This window comes from Cryptomeria japonica, chromosome 5 (genome assembly GCF_030272615.1).
Source record: "Cryptomeria japonica chromosome 5, Sugi_1.0, whole genome shotgun sequence".
Classification (NCBI taxonomy): Eukaryota; Viridiplantae; Streptophyta; class Pinopsida; order Cupressales; family Cupressaceae; genus Cryptomeria; species Cryptomeria japonica.
Genome location: NC_081409.1, coordinates 28099054 through 28124687, shown reverse-complemented (window position 1 = coordinate 28124687; position 25634 = coordinate 28099054). Strand labels below are relative to the sequence as shown.

Sequence of the window (25634 nt, the reverse complement as noted above, 5' to 3'; positions counted from 1 at the left end):
ATGAGAACATTCCTCCTCCTCAATCTTCTCAACTTCCTACTAAGACTAGACGGAATCGTTCTGCACGTGAACGCCGACGAAAGCGTCGTCTTAGAGCTCAGGCAACTGCTTCTATATCCCCAAAAACACCTTCAGCCAATATTATTCCATTTTCTCCTCAGCCAACGATTGAGCCGAAATCTCCTGAACATAAGATGCATGATGGTCTTGATCCTGTGCGAGTTAAAGATCCTATTTTTATAAATCTTGATGATGATATAGATGAAAATGTTATTCATGATGAAATGTTATGCATGATGAAAATGTTACTCCTGTTCATTCTGATAGTGAATATGTTGATGTTGATAACCATTTATCTAACGAATTTTCTAAAGCACTTATCCTAGCTCCTAGACAAGAACAATGTGGCTTGGAACATGAACAAAGCCCTTGTTTGGATCTTGTGATAGCTCCATCTGCTGTGTTGGATGTTCCTCCTCTAGCGTGTTTCCTACCTTCCCGAAATATTGATCAGCAAGATCGGGGGGTAGATGACGTGCTAGACTAGTAACATTAGCATAGCAGATTCTCTCCTCCTCTCTTGATCTCTTTTGTTACTTCTTCTATGTGTTATTCTCATTCTTCTATTTGTTGTCCTTAGTGTTGTCTACTTGAGGACGATGCAAAACATTGAGATCTCTTTTAGTCTCTCTCATGTTGACTCAAAAGACACATGTGTTCCCTTCTTCTAGGTGACCTTCCTTGATTGGGGAATGAAGAACAATTATGCATACATACATATGATATACATGAATTATCATATAGCATACTGACCCCAAGGAAAGCGAAGTCACCTTGTGCTTTGTGTTTTGTGTCTATTATCCTTGGGCTTATCTCACACTTGGGGGCTAAATCCTTGTGATAACATGCTCCTTTCTCATTTCTTATATGTATCACTACCTTAAAGCAATCACCCCCGGTGAGGCGTGTGCGATCGCTTTAACGTAGGGGGGCATACATCCCGTTCATATCTTTTCAAGATACTTGAAAATTTCTTGACAAATTTAGCTTTGCCTTGAAAATTTTTGATATCTTTCTTGCATGACTCATAGTGAGGGAACCTTACTACTGACAGTCATGGTTCTCCGTCGTGATCTTCCCTTTTACTTTGTCAATCGAAGTCGTAAGATCCTTAGTCCACTGGGGGCTTGGTGTATCTTGCCTCCTTGACGTGGTGAAAGTTTTTCAATGTTGTTTCCTTGTACTTTACTGAAAGTATCAGCGTACGCTTATACTCCCGCTAAAGTGGGGGCTAAATGTAGCGTCCTAAAATTGTGACACTTGTAATTTCGACTACATTTGGGTCTTCACGATGGTGATGCAACACGGAACCTGAATGGAGACCCCGAAACTTGTTCATGACATCAAAAACTGCATTTTTCTGCACCCTGGCCTGATCCTCCTTGCACCCTGTTGTCCCGGGAGGTGGGACCATGGCGCCCAGCGCCCTGGTCCCTGGCCCTATTTTTGGGCCCGGTCTCTTTTGGGTCTCGGGTCTTTATGTTTGCAAATTGGAAAATAATATTTCTTGGTCGGCCTAAGGTCGGGAAAATCAGTCTATCAGCCCTAATTGACAAGTATATAAACTACATTTCCTCTCCCATTTTGGTAGATGGAAAAAAGGCGGAAATGATATTCAAGCATTCAAGCATTCAAGCATTCAAGCATTCCTTCAAGCAATTGATCATTCTAATTCTCCATTCAAGGCTAGGTGTTGCATTCAAGACAAGGATTCAACCATTGAAGAGGAGATCACATACCACATACAACATACAACATACAACAACATTTACACCTTCGCATGTAAGAATACAAACATTCTTACAACAAGGTATCAGTACTTGTTTACATTACAAACATTTACATTTACAACACTCTCATTTCTTGGTTAATTCCAAAACCGGGGTTTGACCTAAAGGCAAACCCCTCATCCCTAACCCCCCAATCGTCCTCTCTTTTCTATGTGTAGGTTGCAGGTACGCAGCTGTAATTGAAGATCTGGAATCCTTGTGCAGAGACGAACATATCCCCCTTCGTTTCGCAGATTTTTCGGAGGACCGTGTGCACGTCGGGCGCCATCGTCCCGTCAACTTTCACTCAAATTTGCAGAACAACACCGTCTCGACATTTTACTACTAATTCGAGGTCCGCAGCTTCATCCCATATCCCTATCTCTGTTTATAAGCGAATATTTCCCACTTTACATGCATTCCTAGGTCGAATCTTTCCATTTACATTTCTTTACAAAAGAGGGTATCCTTGATGTCTTAACCCTTGAAACTCATTTAGAATCCAATCTTGCATTTCGTGGGATTGGATCTTGTGGGTTTCAACCCCTCTTTTGAATGTAAAGTCCCTCCTAAGTGAAAACCATCAACCCTAGTGACTCCCCCTTCTCTCTCCTTGGAGTTGGGGAGGGGAGAACGACTAGGGTTCGATTTTTCCGCTTTACAAAATCTAAAGACAAAAGTAGATGAATCGGTTTATGCTTAAAATGCCTTTGATTAACTAAAACACCGTATTGCAATTGTGAATAATGATAATGAAATCAACTAACAAATGATATGCAACGATATCAATGATGTAATTGATTAAACTAGTATTTTAACTATGCGATATAGCAATGAAATTATTAATTAACCATCTATTTAAGCAATATGAGATAAGAAAATGATAATTAATCAAGTAATGCAAGCACATAAAAGATGAATTTTAAAAATTAACGTCTCTAAATATGAAAATTTTATGAAATTAAACTTAGATCTGAACATCCAAATAAAAAATTATGCAAGCTATGTTGGGTTCACCAAAAGTAAATGTTGAGGAAATGGGGTCCTAGTCTAGGAATGAAAACCAAGGACTTATTCATTGACCATTTACAAATCTTTCATTGGGGAACAATCAATTAGGCTCAACTTTGGTCCTTTAGGAGAGTTGAACATAGTGATTAATTGTTCATATTGATATGATTGGATATGATTTAATTGAAGATGCAAGAAGTAGGTAAAATTTTGCAAAATTGACAAGATTCAACAAAAATAAATAGATAGATAGCATAAAGCTAACATAGAGGTACAAATCTAAAAATAATAGATAGATTTAACATAAAGCTAACATAGAGGTACAAATCTAAAAATAATAGATAGATTTAACATAAAGCTAACATAGAGGTACAAATCTAAAAATAAGAAAATAAATTATCTTTGAATTCTGGAGCTGAAAGTGTCGATCAGATGTGCTAGGTTCCCTAGACCTAGAGGTGCTTCTATTAGCTAAAACTTTGGATTCTAGATCAAGATGCTTTGTAGATAACTCCCTTCAAAATTTTGACAAAAAGTGTTGGTTATATGTGAAAATCAACATATTCATAGGGTTTTCATCCATTCAAAGTATGAAACTGTATGTCTTAATTATCTCTACACAAATTTGCAAATTTTGACTGTTGGATCTGTTAGCCGCACATAAAAAAGAGGAAAAAATGTTGTGTTGTATATAGTCTTGCCTAATTCAAACCCTGGGTAGGTGTTTCCACCTCCACAACAACTATGATAGATGAAAGAGAGCTTATCCCTAGTAGGGTAGAGGCTAAACACATCAAGAAAATGATTGAATTAACAAATGATACCTTGATATGAAACTCCTTACCTTGAAACCTCACACAAAGATTGATATTGCTTGTTAGGTGTTAATGCATGCCTTCATTCATGGGGGAACACATAACTTGATCATGACTATACTTGAATGCTAGGGTGCTTGACTTTAGATTTCTCCTCAATTTCCTTCAAGATGCCTAATTGAATGCTCAATTGGAGTGATAGGAATGTGAACTTGAAAAATGTAGATGTTCAAATCAAGGAGGGAGTTGTATTTATACAAAACTTATGCAATTGTGGATTTAATTTTTGAATTTAAGGTTGACATTAGAGAAAACTTTCTTGCTAATCAAAATCTTGACCATTAAGATTTCAAAATTGGGCCCAAATTGGTTGGACCATGGCACTAGGCTCCATAGTCTAGGAGGTCTATGACACTAGGTGCCATAGTCTGGGTGATGTAGGAGCATCCAATGTGTAAGAGCAATATTGCATCACCCAAAAATATTCTTTCTTTTTTAATAGTTGCTAAAAATGCTAGGGTTACTATTTTTAATAATTTTTCATTTGTGCATACATGAACCTAAAAAATAACCCCAATGAGGAAAATGAAAAATATAATGATTGGTGAAAGAATCGTGTCAATATCTTGTATCATTTGAGAGTTATTAATGTTTCAAGGTTTGAAAATCCTATAATATGTTCAAATTTAATTTTGGACTTTTAAATGATTGAATGAGACTTTGATGAAGGTCTAATCAAATGATGATATGGGAAAAACATGGTGTAGATCTCTTTGATATCTTTATTCATTTATTTATTTTAAAACAAAAGCTAGGTTCAATCATGTTCCTTGATCAAAAGTTATGGCCTCCAAAAGTTGTGCTTTTAGTTGGGGGGGATATTTTTTCTTTTTAAATACTTAGGTGGACATCAAAACCCATTTTGGGCATTTATAAGGCAAGAGAAAGGAGAGAAAAGTGGTTAGTCACAAAACAAAGAGGTGACACCTTCCAGAAGATTCTAGGGCAATTATGCTCCCTAGGATAAAAAGGGAAAATAGAGGTTACAAATGATAGTTTTGATGGTGGCTCTGGCTTGCAAATGTATGTAATGAGAAAGTCCATGTGGTTGTAGATGTTATTTTTTGAATGTTGTAATTTTTTTTCATTGAGATAATCGAGAAACAAGTGTTTCGTCTTGCAATTTTCTATTTATTTCTCTATTGTTGTTGTGTGTTTGAGATTATAAGGGGAGTACCCTTCATCACCAAGATGTCTAAGACACTAGGTGCCATAATCTTGGCTTTTTGAGATAAAATCAGGGTCAATGAGTAGAGGATTATTCTGAGCTTCCAAAAATGGTTGTGGGATGAGCACAATTAGACATAAATTAGGGGTATGAGGCACAACCACCAAAGTGAGCCCGAAATGAGAGTGAAAATGTTGAGGGACATAATTTATGACATTACACATAATATTGCATGTTTCATGCTTTATATTTTATTCTAGTCAGTAGGTGATTTTGTGTAATGATGTCTATCATTTGAGAGATGTGTTGCGGCTTCCTTGATATGGATGCAAGAAATTTTATGGTGCGGTGTCTCATCATCCTAACTCTAGACACCTAAATTTGATTAATTTAATTAATTGAATTTAGTTATCCAAGCGCCTTTAATTAAATAATTACACATTATTTAATTAATTAGTTTTCCCTCCTTCTAGATGATTAATTGCATTAATTGTGCTATAGTCCCCTTTTAATTAATTATTTGATAATCATAAATCAATCAATCAATTAAATTTGCCCCCTTTTCTTCTATTAAATACATCAAATACATAAATTGATTATTTAATTCATTTTGACTTTTTCCTCTTAATTCCCTCATAGAATTAATTAATTAAATGAATTAATTATGTTTCCTCACATGTCCCCTAACTTTAATCCTCCTCTAACCCTCCTCTAACTCTTCCTCCAACCTAACCTACCTAGCTAACCAAAGGTTTTAGTCAACATTCCAAAATATCTTAAATGTCCTAATATTTGGGGAAATATCTTGATATTTGGAAATGAGTCCCCTTTTAATTAATTATTTGGCAATCATAAATAATTTAATTAATTAAATTCACCTCCTATTAAACAAATCAAATGCATAGTTTGACTTTTAAATTCATCTTTTGTCCCTTTCCTCCTTTTTCCCATTATGGAATTAATTAATTAATTATATTTCCTCACATGTCTCCTAACCTTAACCCTCATCTAATCCTTCCTCTAAATCTCACCCATTTGGCTAACCATAGGTTTTAGTCAACCTTATCCCTTTCCCTCATCATATGTGTGCACATTCCCAAATATCTTGAATTTCCTAATATTTGGGAAAATATCTTAAATATCCTAATATTTGGGGAAATATCTCAAATATCCTAATATTTGGAAATATGTTCATTTTGGAATGAAAGCTTCTTATTTGGGTGTTTCTATTCCGAATAGGTATGTGTTGTCAAGGACACCTATCATTCTTTTATCCTAATTATCTTGATATTTGAAAATATCTTCATATTTGGAATGAAAGCTTCTTATTTGGGTGTCTCTCTCCCAAATAGGCACGTGTCCTCAAGGACACTTGTCATTTCTATCCATGACACTTTCCCTTCTAAAAAATAAGTGTCTCATTTAATCAACCTTATCCTCTTTCCCTCACCATATGTGTGCACATTCCCAAATATCTTGAATTTCCTAATATTTGGGGAAATTTCCTAAAATTTGGAGAAATATCCTTGATATTTGGAAATATCTTCATATTTGAAATGGAACCTTCTTATTTGGGTGTCTCTCTCCCAAATAGGCATGCGTCCTCAAGGACACTTGTCATTCTTTTCCATGACACTTGCCCTTCTCAAGGACAAGTGTCTCATTTTAATGCCTCCTCTTCTCCTATCTTGGCCTATTTAATCCCCTCATTTTCCTTCACAATCCATGTACTTTCATTTTCATACCATTGTAATGCCGAATAGTTTACTCAATGTTGCACATCCATATCCACTTAGCATCCATTCGCATCCATTTTTAGTCTAATTTGCATACTCATAATCATGGAGCACATTCAAGCACCCTTGGAATCGTAAAAATCGAGCACACATTGAACCAAATTGAAGGACAAATCCTCATCAAAAGGAACTATTAAGTTTGCATTTTATTGCTCATCAATGATCTTTTTAGCTTTCTTTTTATCATCCAATCTTGAGTGTTTCACTTGTTGATTGTGTAGTTAGATTGTTAAATAGCTTTCATTTTATTGCTCACATTTTCACGCAAACACTAACCTTCTTGATATCCATGAGTAAGTCAAATCCTAATGGAAGAGGATGTAATACCCACCTATTCCTTACCACGTGAAATTTATATTTAGTATTGAATTTTATGTATAAGGAGATATTGATAGTTGATCATATTTCCATGCGTATATGATGTTGAAACCCCATCAGGTTGTTCTCATGTGTTTGAGATGTTATATACATTGAGCTGATACACTTGACATGTGTGTTGAGTGTTTATAGGTACAGAGTTACTTCTCCATGAACCAAGTATGTTAGCAACCTTTGTCAAGTAAACAAAGCCAAGTTAGCATAAGCTACAATGGTGAGTACCCACCTATTCCTTACCATGTGATATTTATATTTAGCATTAAATTTTATGTATAAGGAGATATTGATAGTTGATCATATTTCCATGCTTATATGATGTTGAAACCCCATTAGGTTGTTCTCATGTGTTTGGGATGTTATATACATTGAGATGATACACTTTGACATGTGTGTTGAGTGTTTATAGGTACAAAGTTATTTCTCCATGAACCAAGTGTGTTAGCAACCTTTGTTAAGTAAACAAAACCAAGTTAGCATAAGCTACAATGGCGAGTATTTTTATTAAATCATAATCAACATTAGTAAAATGAAGAGATGAAAATTAATTTTAGGTATAGATTGGTACCTATGAATCCCTTTGCCGAAAATATCAGAAACGTATTGTACATCATAGTTTTAACCTTTCAAAATAAAATTTATGATTTGTATCAACTCATGTATATGTATAATTTATAATAAAATAATTCTCAAACAAATTTATCTAAAAAGACAACAAATAAATTATGTACAAGATATATTTATTTTACTTTCTAAAAGGAAAAACATAAAATCTATTCTTAATTGATATATATTTAACTAAATTTAAATGCTAACTAATTTCTTATTTTATTAAAATCAAAATATATTTTAAAATTAAAATATATTTAAAAGATAACATAAATAAATTAAATTTAAAAGTACTTTAAATTTTTTTAAAATAAAAACTACAAAAACTGAAGGGATTGAGGGAAAATTATAGAGTTGAGGTTATGAGAAAAGAAAAACATTTTCTGGTAAATGAAAAAAATAAAAATAAAAATCTATCATATATTAAAATTTTTCATAAACATACCATTTTTTATTAGTGAAAAGTGATTGTCATTATCAATCATAGATGTTTGCATGTTTTTATTCAAATATTGCAAACCTCATTAATTGTTATGTAGAACTTCTATTTTATATTTCAAAAACTTGTAGACCTATTGATTGTCCTCTAAAGATGCAAGAGAAGAGCATACATGCAAAATTTATTAATCCCCTAAATCTCTTAAATATTGAAACTATAAAAACTATCCTAATACTAATTGTTCTGATACCGTACTAGAATCTATAAATATACATGTAATCTAGAATCAACAATTTGAATTATTTGAAATGTAAATAAAAAGTATATTGAAATCAAAATACCAAAACAAAGTTAGTCCCCAGGAGAAAAATAAGAGTTCACATTGACTTGTTTTGATTGCTAAACAAGAAGAAAAGAGAAATATAACCATATAGCCTTATAGCTTGCAATTCACATGATGATAAGACATAAAACCATAAATTTTGGAATTACTTATCCAAAGTTTCTAAATCCCTAAGTATAAGAAAGAAAGAAGAATCTTATATTTGTGCAACTCATTATTCTATCCTAGCTAAGTACTTAAAATAAATTACATAAGAAAACTTAAATAAACATGTGCAATATCACACTTATGATAAAAAATCCAAAGTAATACAAATATTACTAATTATATACACTTAAAACATCACTTAATCCTCTTTCAATGGAAACCATTTGTTTCTTTCTTTTCTACATAAGATTCACCTTTTCGTTTGCATTATTGTCAATATTTCTTGCCTTGAACTTTACAAATCTCTATTGAGATCACATTTATTTAAACAACGACTATCTATAAATACTAGTTTAGATTGCCAAATAATATATGAACTATTTGCACATAGAAACTAGGACCTTCCTAGGAGGTTTAGATGGCCTCCTTGCATGTTGAATAGCAAGGTTGTTCAATAACAACACGTCCCCATTTTTCAACTTCAAGTTCACACATTGCTCATCCATAATGTTTTTGAATGCTTCTATAGCTTCAATAGGAATAATAGACTCATCTCCCAACCTAAGAAATTGGTTCTTGCTTCCTTGACCATACCCTGCTATCGTGGTGAACCACACCTTTCCTCTCTCTTTTTCCAATATTCTAATCATTTCCAAAGGCCCAAATTTAAAATCAGCAGTACCATCATCATGACATTCAAAATGCATGCAACCAAGTATGTCAGCAGCCCTATCAAGCAAGCACAATCATGTTAAGGTTAGCTACAATGGCCAATATTTTTAAGGAATCATAATCAATAATAATAATTGACAATAAATCACCTTTTCTTTGCTTCCTCTGGATCAGAGGTGTCAAGCATAGTTTTCCATGTTTTGGAGATGAAGGAATTGGAAGTATCTTGGCTTGGAGTTGTTATGTTGAAGAGCAATCCAAAATCCTTAACTTTCTTTACAAACTCTGGCAGAATGCTTTCCATAAGTGGAGGAATGAGATGGCTTGGAGCTATAGCACTTTCACCACCACCTGGAGGTGCAGTCTCACAGAAGAAAAACAGCTTAGAGGGCCACTCTTTCATCTGCATGAACATCATCAAAATCTTCTCTGTTATAGCTTTTCTTTAAAAAAATCCAATACAAAGTGATTACAGTACTGTCCACCATTCTTTCATCTGCATAAACATGATCACAATCTTCTCTGTCATGCTTTTCCTTTACGAAAAGCCAAATCAAAGTGATTAGAGTATTCCATGAACTCAGTAGGCATATGCTGTTTTCTTGCTTCTCCTACAACCTATCATTAATAAGACAATCCAAAGAAAGAGAGTTCAAGGAGAAAAGTTGCTTAAAGATAATTCAGATTGAGCATTTAGCTCATTCTTTGTATTAAGAGAGATTAGATTTCCACATTCCATTAAGATTGCTGCTTAGTTTCTGGATTCTACTGTGTAGGCTTTTGTTTGCATCAACGTTTTGGATCATATTCAATGATCCATCATCAGTATGAGAGAGCTATTTGGTTTATCCTACAGCTCTCTCATCTTGATAACGAATCATTGAGTATGCTCCGAAAAGTTGATGCAAACAAAAGCCTACAGAAACTAAGCAGCAATCTTTCTTTGTCATCTCCATGGATTACATATAGATCCAAACTATCTTCTAACCAATTTACTTCTACTACAGATTGCCCAAGCTGAGAAACAAACTTACCAGAGCCATCTCATGGTGGAAATCAATCTGCTCATGCAAGGGAGCCTCATTTGCAGTGTAAACTCTATCAACAACTTTCCTTCTTGCAGCAAACCCAAGATACTGCTGTTCTTCCCATCCAAAAGCTTCAACAACCACCTTGAAATCATCAGCAGACCTCACAGTAAATCCTCTAAAAAGCAGAGCATTGTATTTCACCACTTCATCTTCCAACCATGCTTTGTTGCTTCTTATCTTTTGCACCAAGGCCTGAACATTTGCCCTCTCAAAATCATTTGCAGGCAGGAAAACTTTGGGGAACAGTCTGCCATCAATCACCTTCTGCTCTGATGTTCTTCCTTCCACAAAATCAGATACACCACCATTACATCCCTCTAAACTCCCCATTGTCTTAACCTCCCTTTACTAAGTCCATTCAAATCTTCTTGTTAAATAGACAAAAAAGGCATCTCATAACAATTAGTGGCCTTTGCAAATTGAGCTGATTCTCATAACAACTAGTGGCCTTTGCAATTTGTCATTTGCATTAAAAAAGCATCTCCCAACTACTTATTTTCTTGATAGCCCACTTTCATTTAAAATTGCTGTTTGTAGGTTTCCAACTAAAATGTGGGCATGCCATTTAGAGCGTGCTTGTAAAGTCAAGGCGTGAAGTTGACTGGCGTGTAACAATCCATGTGTAAGAGACGTGTAAAAGAGCATTAGTTTGAAAACTAAGACCTTTAATTGAATTGTTGTGTCTGCAAATAAAGAAGATGACCGGGTTCATAAAACCTTATCCAATTTCCTTTTCAAATTGTTTATTCTACCAACGTGTCTCCTCCTCTCCTCATCCCACACGAGGGATTCTAAAGTTAAATGTCGGTAAGATAATAAATGCATATCAGTTACGTATATCGATTATCTGGTATAGTTGGGAATGATATTTTAATAGCATATAAAAATGTGATTAATATGTTTTATTATACATCCATGCATTCAAGGTGTCACAACACAACACTTTAGGTCTTGAATGCCACTACACCAGGCATGAAAACATAAGTGGAAATCTTAATCTTGTTATACGACAACATGATGATGATGATTATATGAAGGGATCTAGGGTTTCCTCACATGAATGGAAGGATTTAAATGAGAGCAACTCATCATCTCATTGCATAGCTCCAAGAGAAAATGTAATGCCCACTTTTTATTTTTTTTTGTTACACATCATCTTGAACTAGCTCCTTGCTTAACATGACAATTAGTGTGGTTACTAGGTGGTATTTCCTGCACAAATTTTAGAGCACATGGGACTATAGTCTTATACACACCTTGAGATGAAGTTAGACTAGTAGAGGGTTAAGTGTCAAATGTGAGTTTCTTAGATTAATCACTTCATATCACTCTCTCTTCCTCCAAGGGCTCTTGGTTAAAATGATCATACCCTAAGCCACTTAAAGGCTAATGATTCGTTTTACACAAATGAACCTCTCACTCATAATTGCTGTCTTATTAGAGACATGGTAAGGTTTATTACTTGCATGTAAGATAAAATTGTATCAAATAGAGGTTCTTAAACTTCCCAAAATAATTATAGCTCGAAGGAAGGTCTTAATACCCAAATTCAATATATACGGGTAGCCAAACTAACAAATGATTAACTTCAAGGAAAAGAGATATTAACTTATAAATATTATTGTATTCTATAATTATTTAAATTTACCAATCTCGATTTATTGGTAAATGTTTATCGATCCCTTGAAGATAATGCCCATCTAAGAAATAAAAGAATAGTTTAGATTCATATTCTTTTGTATGGTATAATTATAAATAGATAATTATAATTGAGATAATTAGTATCTTAATTATTAAATTTAGTAATCAAATACTCTATTTATTAATTCGCTAGAAAGATTAAGGTAAATTTATTTTATTTTACTTTTCCCAAACCTTTTCAGTAAAAATTCACTCTTTATCTTAATGTAAAAAACTCATTAATAATCTTACCTTGTTTAATATTTTTTTTATATACATAAATATTTCCTATATTTTATATTTATCGTTTCTTATTAAAATAAGAAACTTCTAAAGTCTCCTTTCTACACGTGGGCCCTTACAAATTATTTCAAGTTTATTCTTTAAGAGAGATGCCACGTACAATAAAACAATATGTTGTACATTAGGCATTCAAACATACAAACTTTGTAGGGAAATGGACAGCCCACCAATCTATATATTTTTATATGCCTTTTTAATAGTTCGTCTTTTACTTCAAATAGATGGCATACTAATCCTTTTGACTCCGTAGCGCATCCCTACGTTCCAGATGCACTAAATTTTCAACTCTATTCTTTAATGTGTATAAGCATTTCAAGTCCGTTGGGAACCCTAATAGATTCGTTTATGTCCTATCATGATTTTTTTTTTTTTTTTTTTTAAAATTTTTTTTTTTTGAAAAACCTGTTATCACATCAGGAAAAAGTTGGGGATGTCCATGCTTTATATTAGTCTACCTTAGGGAGATGGTCGCGGTTAAACTGGCTTCAAAATCGTATTGTCGTATCACGGAAAGTCAATAACACAAAGTTAGTCGTGCATTACAGACCATTGATCGTGCAAGCTACGACTGTGATTTTTCGAAGGAGTCAATAACACGAAGTTTATAGTGCCGTTTAGTTGCGGCCTAGGGAGATAGTGTTTCTCCATGCTTTGTACCGGTCTAGCTTAGGCAGATAGTGTTTGACAATATCTTGACCGTTTGCATATGGTTTAATTTATTCAACGAAGAGCATATCGAAGCTGAGAGCGCTCATCATCAACTTGTATAGACAAAGAACTAACCTGGGGAAGTTGGTTTTGATTGCACAGGCTGTCCCATAGGCCATCCTTGACCTCGTGGACGTTAAAATTCATTTCTTTCTTTCTTTCTCTGATTTACCTCGTATCTATTTCTCACACATCCATTGTTATATATAATTTTTTTAAAGTTATATATTTACTTTTATTTTCTAGACATACTTTTGTTTACAATTATAACTACTCCAGGCATTTACATGTTTTTCAGGGTTAATTAGATTAACCATATTGTGCAATAATAACTTTTTTTTGTTAATGATTCATAAATTAGCAAGGAATAACATGGGATTGGAACCACACCCAATGTGTTTTAGTAAGTAGATTGACGCTGTATTCATTTTCATAGTAGTGCCTTACTAATTAATTTTGAACTGACTATGGGCACTAGCATGCACATTTGTAAAGGACTGTGTGTTCCATATATATATATAGTTTAACCCCTAACTGAGCAAATTGTATTGCAAATTTTAGATATGCAAGCTACCAATAAATCCTAAATATTACACTTGAATCTACAAAAAAGCTTTGCATGAATCATAACATTATGCCAAGCAATTGTACAACGTACTTGCCTTCCTTTATTTACATAGCATTTCAAACTGGAATTAGTTTATAATAGAATTTGCAAAGGGATTTAGTTCCTTTTTAACCAACTCTAAAATTACATAAAATTCTTTAGCAGTGTTCATATGCAAATAAAATAACCAATCTAATAGTGGTATTTACATTACATATGCACCTCTAAACCCTTTTACAAGTAAGATATCTCACTGAACAAATTTTCTCATACTATGCTCTTGTGTGCACTAGTGGCATAGTACAAACGCTACTTCAAATTAGCCTCAAAGAGGTAGACACACTTACACAACAGGCTTTTAGGACCAATTTGATACACATCAGGTGATTTTCAAGCACGTTGTTCACACATAGCCATGATGGAAGGTATACATAGTAGATTTCTCCTATTTTCATGTCTTATTTCTAGCACATTGAATCTCTATATTGGAACCATTAAACCTGCACAAACATTGTCAAGGAAATCTTCTTTTCATGACCAATGGGGCTTGCCTCCCATCCATAGGATTGGAAACCACTCCACCCCCGAGCTTGGGGAGACAACATGGTGAGTAGGTAACATAGACAACAATGTGACACCATTTCCAAACAACATGGTTTTGGAGAACACCATAGAAACTGCAACAATAGTCCAAGGGGATACACTACACAAAGGTTCCCAATAGAACCTTAGTAGGGGGAGAGAGGAACACATTTGTGGGAAGTAGTCCAATAGCCGAAACTTGTCATTTCACATCCAATCACCAACATATCACCATTGTTTCACATCCAACATTATTATATTTTCCCTCCAACACACAAGGCTCTCCCAAGAAGACATGAGGGTACTCATACCCATTTGCAGCCAACATCATACACCAAATCCTCACATATCCTTTAATAAGTTCAAGGGTACTCATACCCAATAGCCACCAACTCCATACACCAAATTTCCACATATACTTTTGAGAAGTTTAAGGGTACTCATACCCAATGTAGTGTTGTAAATTGTACACCATTAATTGGATGGTACAATTACACACTTAGTTTAGCACCTGCCTTAGTGTGTTTTGATCTTGCATTTAAAATTTCCTTTAAGCATTTAATTAATTAATTTAATTAAATCTAAAGTTCTCTTTTATCCCTCTACACATCATAAAATTGGGCCCTTAACCCTAAGTGTGCCCCCTTTTATTTTATTCTTTCAATTAATTATTTCATCAAAAGCCCTAATTATGTCCTATTTCGACCTTCAAGGCCCGATTTCGCATATCTAGATGCCTCAAATTTCCACATACTCTTGGAATTATCTCTAAAATCACAATATCTTGCTTCCCCAAAAATTTGGCAAAAAGTTGGTCAGCTAGCTACCTGGTCCTGACTTTTTCTCCCCGAATTTTGGGAGCATGTTTTGGTGGTATTTTTATGTTTAAATCCAAGAAATTGGCGAAAAATATCATTTTCTAGGTCGGCCTATGACTTACAACAAAGTTAGGGTTTCATACATATAGCCTTTCCTTTCCTCATTTGAAGGATCAAATTCTCTAGCAATTGAAGGAGTCTCTTATGAAGTGAAAGTGCAGGTTATGTGGAGTCTACAATCAGCAAATCAAGCATTTATCAAGCCTTCATCAATCATTTTCAACATCAATTAGGAGCTTTGAAGACACTGAAGAATAATAGGAATCATCGATTGTTGATTGGATTGTACCTCTCCCTTAGGGTTTGGTATGGTTTCATGTTATTTTCATGTCTTGGTATATGAGCTTCATAACATTCATTTTCATATTTACATTCATGCTTTAGATCCATTATTGCATTTGTGATTTGAAGCTTTTATATTTACATTTACACTCATTTAGGGTTTACTCTCCAAAGCATAGTGTAGAACTCTAGATCTACTTTCTTGTTTGCATACACATAAGATTCTTGCACACACATTTTCAATACATTATCAGATATTTTTGGAGGTGGAAACCAGCAAAACAAGGGGTTTGACTAAGGCAAAACCCTATATAGCCACCTAGACACCATTTTTCAAGTTGCAGGTGTAGGTACAAGAATCTAGCGAACGCACGATTTTTGGGACCGATGGAAGACACAGGTGCTGACCTAGTCACAGAGTTAGGTCTTAGTTATCAAAGACCAGGGCATGGCACCCTAGTCTAGGACCAGGGCATGGCGCTTTGGTCCCCTAAGTTTTGCATCATTTCTTGGCAGTTCAACATTTTTGGCCTTCAGAGTCTCAAATCTAGAGTTCCATCTTCTTGTCCACGTGGCCCCCTGGTCCTGCCCAATTTTCCCTAATTTTCAACAACAAGTGCACCTCTGAATCCATTTCTCAGTTCTTCTTTCAGTGTCTCAATTATACTTTGGACAAAATCTGCATTTTCAATTTTTGTGTGCTTCATTTCTCATCTCCTAGCATAGTTGATTGTGGCATCATATTTTGCATATCTACTCTTCATTACAACACATAAATAGAAACCCTAAGAGATATTCCTTGACTCTCTATTCTCTACAAGAAATAGTCAAAGTGAGATAGCTCCCTAGGCTCTTTCGTATTCCAATGTGTGTACATGAGAGTGGGATTAGGTCTTAGCTACTTGGTTCCATTTTTATGCTCCACATTTTGGTGAACCTGATGTGAACTCCTTTAATTATGATTTGTATTCTCACATCTGAGTATTTATGCAATTTGAAATTCAATTTTTCATTTACAAGTTTGATTTCCTTGCAAATTTTTAAAATGTAGAGGTTAATTTCATGAAAACCCTAATTTTTAAATTCAAAATTGAACTTGTGCATTGCTTAATTTGGATTAATTATTTGATTTGGGAACACTTTGCATCAAATTACATAAATTTAGAGTAAATTGAACATTGTTCTCTATGTTGAAAAATTATTGTCAGAATGCATTCCTTTCATAGATGTGGTAATGGGTTAGCCTCCCTTGTTTCAATTTACTCCTCTCTTAAAGATCCTCCTTTCATGAGAACATTTTTAGTGCAAAGAAGAATTGTTATCAATTCCTTCAACACTCTCCCATGTTCTAAGGATGAAGATTTGAAGAATGATGTTGACATTTCTCCTAAAATGTGCCTCTCCTATGAAACTATCTTGGAGGAAGAGGATGATATTATAAACACCTTTCTTAATGTTACCTTGCCTTCCATACATGAAGCTTCTCTTAGAGAAAAAGTGTTGATAGACATTGATTTATCTTCTCACAAATTTGGTCTTGCCAATGGGGGCACATTAGTGCAGCAAGAGGTTATGAACACCTCTTTTAAAGATCTCCTTCCTAAGTATGAATCTTTGAAGAATGATGATCATTTTTCTCCTAAAAAGTACTTCCCTCATGAGGACCATGTGCTACAAGAAGATGGTATTGTCCCTACTTTTCCTAGTGATAGCATAACCTCTTTTGATTTCAATAAAATTCCCACTAGAGATGAAGCATTAATGAGTTAAATGTTGGTCCTTTTCCTAAATCTTGTCTTAATCATAAAGATATTTTGGAAGAAAGAGATTAAATTATAAGTAATTTCCTTAATTCTCTCTCCCCTAAAGATCCTATTAAAGACATTTTGAGGCAAGAGGATGATTTCAACAACACATGTATTAATTCTCTCCCTTCTAAGGATGAAGCATTAATAAATAATGTGCTTACCTCTCCCAAAATTGGCCTTAACAATGGGGACATCATTGTGCAAAAAGACATTTTTAGCACCTCTCAATGATCTCCCTCTTTGGGGTGCACCTTTGAAGAATGATGTTGGTTACTCTCTTACAATGTCCCTCCCATGTAAAAATACCTTGGTCAAAGAAGATGACATCATGATAAAAGAGGGTGATATGATTTAGAACTCCCTTAATAACACCTCACCTTTTATTAATTTCAATAAAATTCCCTCCAAGGATGAAACATTGATACATATTGCTCTCTCCTTTCCCAAACTTGGTCCTACTCATAAGGATACTCTAGTTCAAGAAGAGATTGTTAATAATTTCTTTCAAAGATCTTCCTCTCAAGGATGAAACTTTGAAGAGTAATGTTGATCCTTCTCCTAGAGAGTCTGTCTCCCATGTAGATCCTTTGGTGATAGAGGATGATATTCTATTTTCTACTAACACTATATCCTCTTTAAATAACTTTACCTCTAGAGATGAAACATTAATGCCTACTTCTAGTCTATCTCCCAAAATTGATCCTATCCATGATAACATTTTGGTGCAAGAAGAGACTATCAACACTTCTTTCAATAATCTTTATCATACGATTGGTGTTCATCCTTCTTCTAAAATTCATAAGGACACCTGGAGCAAGGGAATGACCTTAGGTCACAAGGGTTTGATATTCCTAAACTGTCTTCTATAAATATGATACATGTGAATGGTTATGAAACCTCTAATAAACCCCTCTTCAAAGTTCAAGGTGCTAGTCTTTCTCCAAATTCTCAACCTCTTAAGAAGCCTCTCTTGGTGGTTCAAGGTGGTTATAATGATGATTCCTTTCACACTCCTAACAAACTAATTATTACTGTGCAAAGAGGTTATCCTACTAAGAGCCTTTATGAGTATGCTAAACAAATCATTTGAGAGAGCTAGAATGTGGTTGCTCACACATATAATATGTGAAACAATAGGCAACCTAATCCTCCTCTAGTTATTCCTTCTTCACTTCCTGCCACTCAACCTATTTTTCCACAAGCGCCTCGTATATCACAAACTATTGATAAAGAGTATGGCCTTATTGAACAACTTATAGATAATCCTACCAAGATATCTCTTTCGGATTTGATTCAAACTTCATCCACTCATCATGGAATGTTACAAGATGCTTTAAAGAACTTAGATGTCCCACTCGCAATGACACCTAATAATAATATGGCTTCTTTGATTGACTCTATGACAACACACAAAGCTCAAATTGTATTCACACAAGATGAGTTGCCCTCCCATGAGATCCAACATCAATATTATCCCCTTATAATTGTTGTACTTATCAATGGTAATGTTATAAGAAGAACCCTAGTTGACAACGACTTTGGCCTTAATGTTTGTAGCATTAAACTACTGCATAAAATCAAGGTGGATACATGGTGCAAGGCACCTATCAAATTTTGGTTTGTTCTAAGTCTTTTGTGTTGTCTTTCAAGTTGTAATAATTGGACCAACCATTTAGGACTCAATGAAGCCATGGTTGAGTTGTCCAAGCTTTTGTTGTGTTCAGGATGCTGATAGCCTAGAAGATGTAATGTTGATGTTGTTCACAGGAGCACTACTCTAAATCGGAGTCATCATGTAATGAGGGAGTAATGTAATGTTTTAGGTCTCCTAGGATGCATTGAGGGCCTTTTTAAGCCTTCGAATGCACTTGAGTGCAAAGTTGCATTCTCAGGATGGAAAGATGTAAAGTTGCTAAGCAACATTTGCAATTTTGCAAAAAGTTGCATTTTTTATGATTGGCGGTGAAAAGTTGGTTCAGCCAAATAAATCAGGTTGTTTAAAGCCTAAAAAAAATTCATTGTATAGGTTGGATATTTTGGAATGCAAAAGCAAGTTTTGGTTGCAAGAAGGAATCTTGTTCTGACACCGTTTTGACTGTTTTCCTTTGTTTTTGTTGCATTGTATAGTCCAGTACGAACTTGTTAGAGGAACTTACTTGCAGGGGATGAAGGATTGTTGAATCTACTTTCGAAAAAGGTAGATATCCAACTTTGGTTGTGTCTGGTTGCAAAGATTAGAACCTTTCTCTGTGATTAGGTGCAAAACCCTTGTAAAGTAGGGTTTAAGGAAAAATGGCTCTAACTTGAGCATCTGCTGATGGCACCAGTTGAAATCATGTGGAAAGATAGGTTAGGGTCTATAAATATGTTTAGAGTAGGTTGTGTGATTTTTTAGACCTTTTTGGTGGAGTTACAATGATACCCTAGGCTCATAGCTAGGAGTTGGTGAGTCTAGGACAACAAAAGATGTGCGGTTTCAGAGCACATGTGGATTGGTAGAAGAAAAGTTGAGACATGGCTGGAGACCCTTGTGAATTCCCTTAATGAATCCATGGTTATTTTTGGTAGATGAATTGACTGGTGAAGCTTTCCAAAGCCTTGTTTGCAAGTCACTCGGGTAGGCCTAAAACCCTTAAAAATAGGACAGTATTGGAAACCCCATGTGTACGGAGAACCTAGATGGAATTTTGAAATATTGTATGTAACTTTGAAAAGGGTGTCCATAAATGTAATTTATTTGTGGCCTTATGTGGGAAGGTTTCAAACTAAGTCCTGAAAATTGTGATAGGAGGGTTAATTGCATTAGGCCTATTTGGAGCCCGGTAGAGACAAAGTAAGGTTGAGAAAGATTGGCGATGGGATTGAAGGTGATCAAACCCCAAAAATTCATCAAAGACACTGTGTAATTTCATCCTACACCCTTAGAACTAGTTTGAGATCAAAGATCCTTTGTAGAGGTTTGTTGGAGCACTAGGGAGTGTGTTAGGGATTGAGGTGGAATCCTCAATAGGAAGAGTTGGTTGTTAAAGATCAGTGGCTATACCTTGGAGGCAAAAAAAAATGCATTAGGCCTTGAAGGTATAATTAGAAAAACCCGTACTAAGTACCATTAGATGGGTTTGAGGAGTTAGAGGGTTGATGAGAGCAACAAAGACAACTAGGTGATTAGGAACTACTCCAAGAATCTCTGCATTAGAGTGGTATCAGAGCCACCCTTTGAAATATCGGTGTATGTCAGACTGTGAGGAATCAGAAGCAAGTTCAATGCCTTGAAAGGCAATGACTCCAAAAGCCATCCGATAGATGGTGACAGAGATGCTAGAAGGATTGAAGGATCAGGAAGGAAGTAAAGGAACCTGAAATGTTAAGAAGGAGAAGGGAAAGGTTAAGACGGAATGGGGAGATGAGACAAATGAAGAAGTGGAAGATGAGGAGGACCAGACAATAGTAAAAATGCCTCAAGACCAAAAGTATTCTTGGATGCAGTCAAATCCATCTCCAAGGATAACTTGGATGGATTACCCACCTATGGAGGAAATATCAATGGAGAGGAGCTATTAGATTGGATAGAAGCATTGGATAATCATTTTGATTATGAGGAGGTAGCAGAGGAGAAAAGAGTAAATGTGGCCAAGTCAAGATTGAGGGGATTAGCCCTGGTTTGGTGGAACATGATGCAAGAAGAAAGGGTGCAAGTAGGTAAGAAAAAGATAACTTCATGGGAGTGTATGGAGATAAGGATGAAATCTCAATTCATACCAGGGGATTAGGAAGTACAAATCCATAAGAGATTGCAAAATTTGAAACAAAGGGAACTAGATGTCAATGCATACACTAAGGAATTCTACAAGCTAAGTTTAAGGGCTAGGAAACATGAGAATGAAGTGGAGAAATTGGCCAGATATATGAATGGCCTTAGGCAAAACATACAAGATGAAATAAGCATCCTCACACCAAACACTGTTCATAAGTGTTTTTAGTTGGCATTAAGGGCAGAGGAAAAGATCAAAAGGAGAAGTGAGCAAAACCAGAAACATAGGGGTGGTAAGAACTTCATAGGTAGAGGAACCTTTGGCAGAGGGCAGAATGCTACAAGAAATGAAGAACATCAAAACCAAGAAGGAAGTGGGGACTCACAAAGAGGAACATATAGAGGATCCTTTAGAGGGAGAATCAATTTTAGAGGCAGGTTTGGAAGCTCAAGGAGAGGAAATACAGTCTTCACTAGTAGGTGTTATCACTGCAACCAAGCTGGACATACCATGAGCAGGTACCCGGGAAAATACTCAAGTTCAACAAGCTCATACATGGGTGAAATAAGGACTCAGTTAGTGCAAGAGGAGGGTAGTCAAAGTGAGACCTCTCCAATTAGTAAGGCAGGGCCAATGACAGATGGAAAAAATTTAATGATGAGAAGAACAATTTTAAAGATACCCCAAGCTCAAGAGCCACCACAAAGGAAAATTCTATTTAGGACCACTTCACATGGTAATATTTGTAAGGTGATTGTGGATTCAGGTTCCACAAAGAATATTTTATCAGTTGAAATGGTGGATAAACTCAAGCTGAAAAGATTACCTCATCTCACTCCCTATAAGGTTTCATGGCTCAACCGGGGTCAACATGTCTTAGTTGATGAACAAGCATGGGTGGAATTTGAAATTGGTGAATACAAGGACAACTTACTATGTGACATATTGCCTATGGATGCTTGTCATTTTCTTTTGGGCCGTCCATGACAATATGATGTGAAAGCATGTCATGATGGAGAAAAGAACAGTTATCTCATCACCAAAAATGGTAAGAAGTATCAAATGGATCCATTACCTGATCCAAAGGAGAAAAAACAAGTAGGGTCAAGTGTTATGTTGCTAAGTGGTAAAGAGTTCCTTAAATTATTAAAACAAGAAGGTAATCGGGGCTATGCTACAGTGTTAAAGCCTAAAGATGAAGCTAAGGCATATCCAATGAGTGAAGTGCCTCAAGAGGTGCAAGGTTTACTAAAGCAATATGCAGAAGTTATAGGAGATGATATGCCTAATTATTTGCCTCCAATGAGGGATGTAAATTATCAAATAAAATTGATACCAGGGGCAAATCATTTTAACAAACAACAATGGTGAGTTTTAACCTGCACAAACAACAATGTGTTAGTAAAATCGATGTCTAAGGGGGGCTTCCACAAGCCTAAAATTTTCACTTTTTTGGTTACAAGGCAATTTTTACAACATTCTGTTACAATAGCGCTAGTCTGTGTTTGAATAGAGGCGCTATTTAACACAAAAGTGCTGAAAGAAGGGGAAGACAGAAAAGTCAAAAGCGCTGAAAGAGGGTCAATAGCGCCAATATAATGTCAAAAACGTCGAAACAATTCCGAAAGCGCTTAAATGGAGATGATAGCGCTATTGTAAGAACAATAACGCTAAAAGAATAAGTGTTGGTAGCCCTAGAACGTGTTCAATAGCGCCAAAACGCAACCTGTGTGACATTTTCAACATTCAGACATGTTAGTTTGCTAAAAAAGATGATATTTTTGGTGTTTGATTCACGTCGGGTTCACCAAATGATGCCCTGCAAAATAGACAAGGTTAGTCTAAGAGAAACAACACAAAACACATAAGAAAATCGTTAATGTTATTCAATCAAAGACTAATCTAAACAGGCATATCAAGAGAGACACTAAAATCATGCTAATATATCTAACTAGTGAAACAAAGATAATGAGGCATCTCCAAATGCCTCTTAGCATGGTCTTAGCTCCTTCTCCCTTGTTCCTCTCCTCTCCAAGTTCTAAAATAGCGTAGCTCTCAGCAGCTTTTTGCACTATAGATGCTTATGGAGGATTGAGACTGAAATATTGCTCTAAATGTAAATAAAGAAGCTAATATTTAAGCTATTGATACTAAAATGATTGATTTTAACCCAAAATAACAATATATGAGTTAATTATGCTAAAATGCTCTCTTAAAATGCCTATAGCTTAAATGCATACAAGTTTTCAGGGATCCTGATTATGAAGAAATGGGCTCTATTTATAGGAAAAATGGAGCAATGGATGGTTGAGATTGAGCAATCTCAACAAGGGTCAGAATTGAATGATTTCAAATCCATGTGAGGACTTTCAACCCAATCCCAGGATGACAAGTGTCAATGTGAGATAGGTTGAGAGGAGAGGGAATAAGCATTAAATGCCTGATATGACTTTGAGATTTAGAGTCAAGGTTGGTTGAATGAATAAACTCTTTATTCAAAGAATAAAGCTTTTATCCAATGGATAAACTCTTGTGCAAATGTGAAATGGATGAATATGGTCAAAACAATAAATGTTTGGGGAGACAAGTTTGAAATAACCATAAATGGTTATGTAAGAGCCATAAATGGTCATGTAAGAGCCATTAGTGGTCTTGGAAGACTTTGGGGGTTAATTTGTTGAACACACAAAGCATTAAATGCTTTTCAAAGACTTTGGAGTCTTTGAGAAGTGACTCCATTTTGCTTAGGAATGTGACAATAATTAGGGGATGGATTAGGCTAATTAGGAAGGGTTTAGAAAAATCTAGAAGGGGATTAGATTTTGCAAGTGGATTTGGTGGGTGAGGGAAAATAAGATTTTATTAAAATAAAAATTCATTTATTTCAATAAATGTGTGCAAGTTGCATTTGTAGAAAAATGCAAGTGGGGTGGGGATAATGATTTAAATAAAATGTTTTATTTAATTTATTTAAAAAAGGAAAAGGGGATTAAATGAAATAAATATGATTTATTCATTTAATTGATTGTGAATTTGATTTAATGAATTAATTAAAATAAATTGAATAATTTATTTAATTAATAGAAGAATGTTTGGGGATGAATTAATTAAATATTAATTTAATTAATTGATGGCTAGTGGATTTTTAATCAAATAAATAGCGAATATTTATTTAATTAAGCTGGACAGATTTGTGTGACTACATTTGCCCTTCTTTGAGACGGTACGGTTTATCGCGTCGTTTCAAAGAAAGAAAAACTGGTGTGAAGAAATACCCCATAAAATGTAAATTTAATGGGTGGTATGCCCCCTCGAGAGATGGGCCGAAAAATTATGAAAAATCGGGCGATCTCTCGAAAAAGAATGAAAATTGGCAGGGTGATAAAAAAGAAGAAGTTAGCCATACAGGTGAAAAATAGAAGAAAACGGGGGAAAAATGGAGAAATGGGGGGTTCGGGAAGTTCACGGGGACCATGACGATGAGCGGGGAGAAGTTACGGTGACGGCGAAGGGTATAAATGGGGTGAAAGGGGTGAAAACAGGATCATTTGTGACCGCGACCAGTTGGAAATCAGAGCTCTGATAGGGACATTTTGGAGGAGCGAGCAGCAGTCAGGATGCCGATACCGATCACCGAGCACAGATTTAAGCGAGTTCGACAGTTCCAGCGCCCAGATGACTATGGACTAGCGGTATGCAAATTCGAATTTTTAATTTTTATGCATTTTTGATAGGTTTTTAGCTGAGTCCAAGTCAAGTCGGAGCAAGAGCGCTGGAACTACGGTTTTGGCACTTTTGCTCCATAAACAACGCTACTGCGCCGCAATGGTGCTATTGTGCCATTGTTTGAGCGCTTTTGTTTTTATATAGCGCTATTGTATGCAAGGTTAAGCGTTTTTGCTCAATAAGCGCTATTGAGGGTTTGTTTGAGCGCTTTTGAACCTAATTAGCGCTACTGTATAGTTGTTTGAGCGCTTTTGTATTTTGAGCGCTATGGGATAGCTAATTGAACGCTTTTGTTAGGGTTGTAGAGCTATTGTTTGGAAACTAGCGCTTTTGATGGTTTAATAGCGTTTTTGTCTTAGGATAAAGAGATGCCCCAGTTTGGATAAAGAAAATCTCCTGATGCCAATGATTGATGGATGGCGAGGTGAAGTGGGAGTTGTTTTGAACCATAGCAGCCTAATGAGACTTAGGTCATTTGTTAGGATAAATGCCCATTGAAGTCTAGGTGGCCATGATTGCTTACCTGTAGAGACCCAAAGATACTTGATCAAAGTATCTGTTGATAGTCTAGGTTTAAACTTAAGAAAGTTTGAAAACAAAACAATTGATGGTGATTGATGAATGTCCATGTGCAGGAGGAGCTGCGCGTGTTGCAGTTATGTGAGCGACATCCTGCGACACAGGGGTTGCGAGACCGATTGACATAGGCAGAGATAGACTGCATTGCCACGACTGGTCTATATGAGGTGATGCACATGCCCGTGATTCGTATGAATCACATACTGATCACAACACTAGCAGAGCGGTGGCACAGCGAGATGTGCACCTTCATTTGGCTCAGGGGGAGATGACAGTGACCCTAGAGGATGTGTGGCGCATCCTGTGGATTCCGATTCGGGGGGAGCTGGTCACATATGACAGATCCTGGGGGACTCTTGCAGTGCAGAGGTTTT

At 35.6% G+C, this 25634-nt stretch overlaps 1 protein-coding gene across 1 annotated transcript; it reads right to left on the bottom strand.

The window, feature by feature from the left end:
- Positions 1-8751: 8751 nt before the first annotated feature.
- LOC131033705 (clavaminate synthase-like protein At3g21360) lies at positions 8752-10870 on the bottom strand. The gene is made up of 3 exons (XM_057964979.2): positions 10299-10870; positions 9414-9667; positions 8752-9321 (listed from the first exon to the last, which is right to left on the bottom strand). The coding sequence occupies exons 1-3, from the start codon at positions 10683-10685 to the stop codon at positions 8970-8972; spliced, it is 993 nt and encodes a 330-aa protein (XP_057820962.2). The 5' UTR covers positions 10686-10870; the 3' UTR covers positions 8752-8969.
- Positions 10871-25634: the final 14764 nt, after the last annotated feature.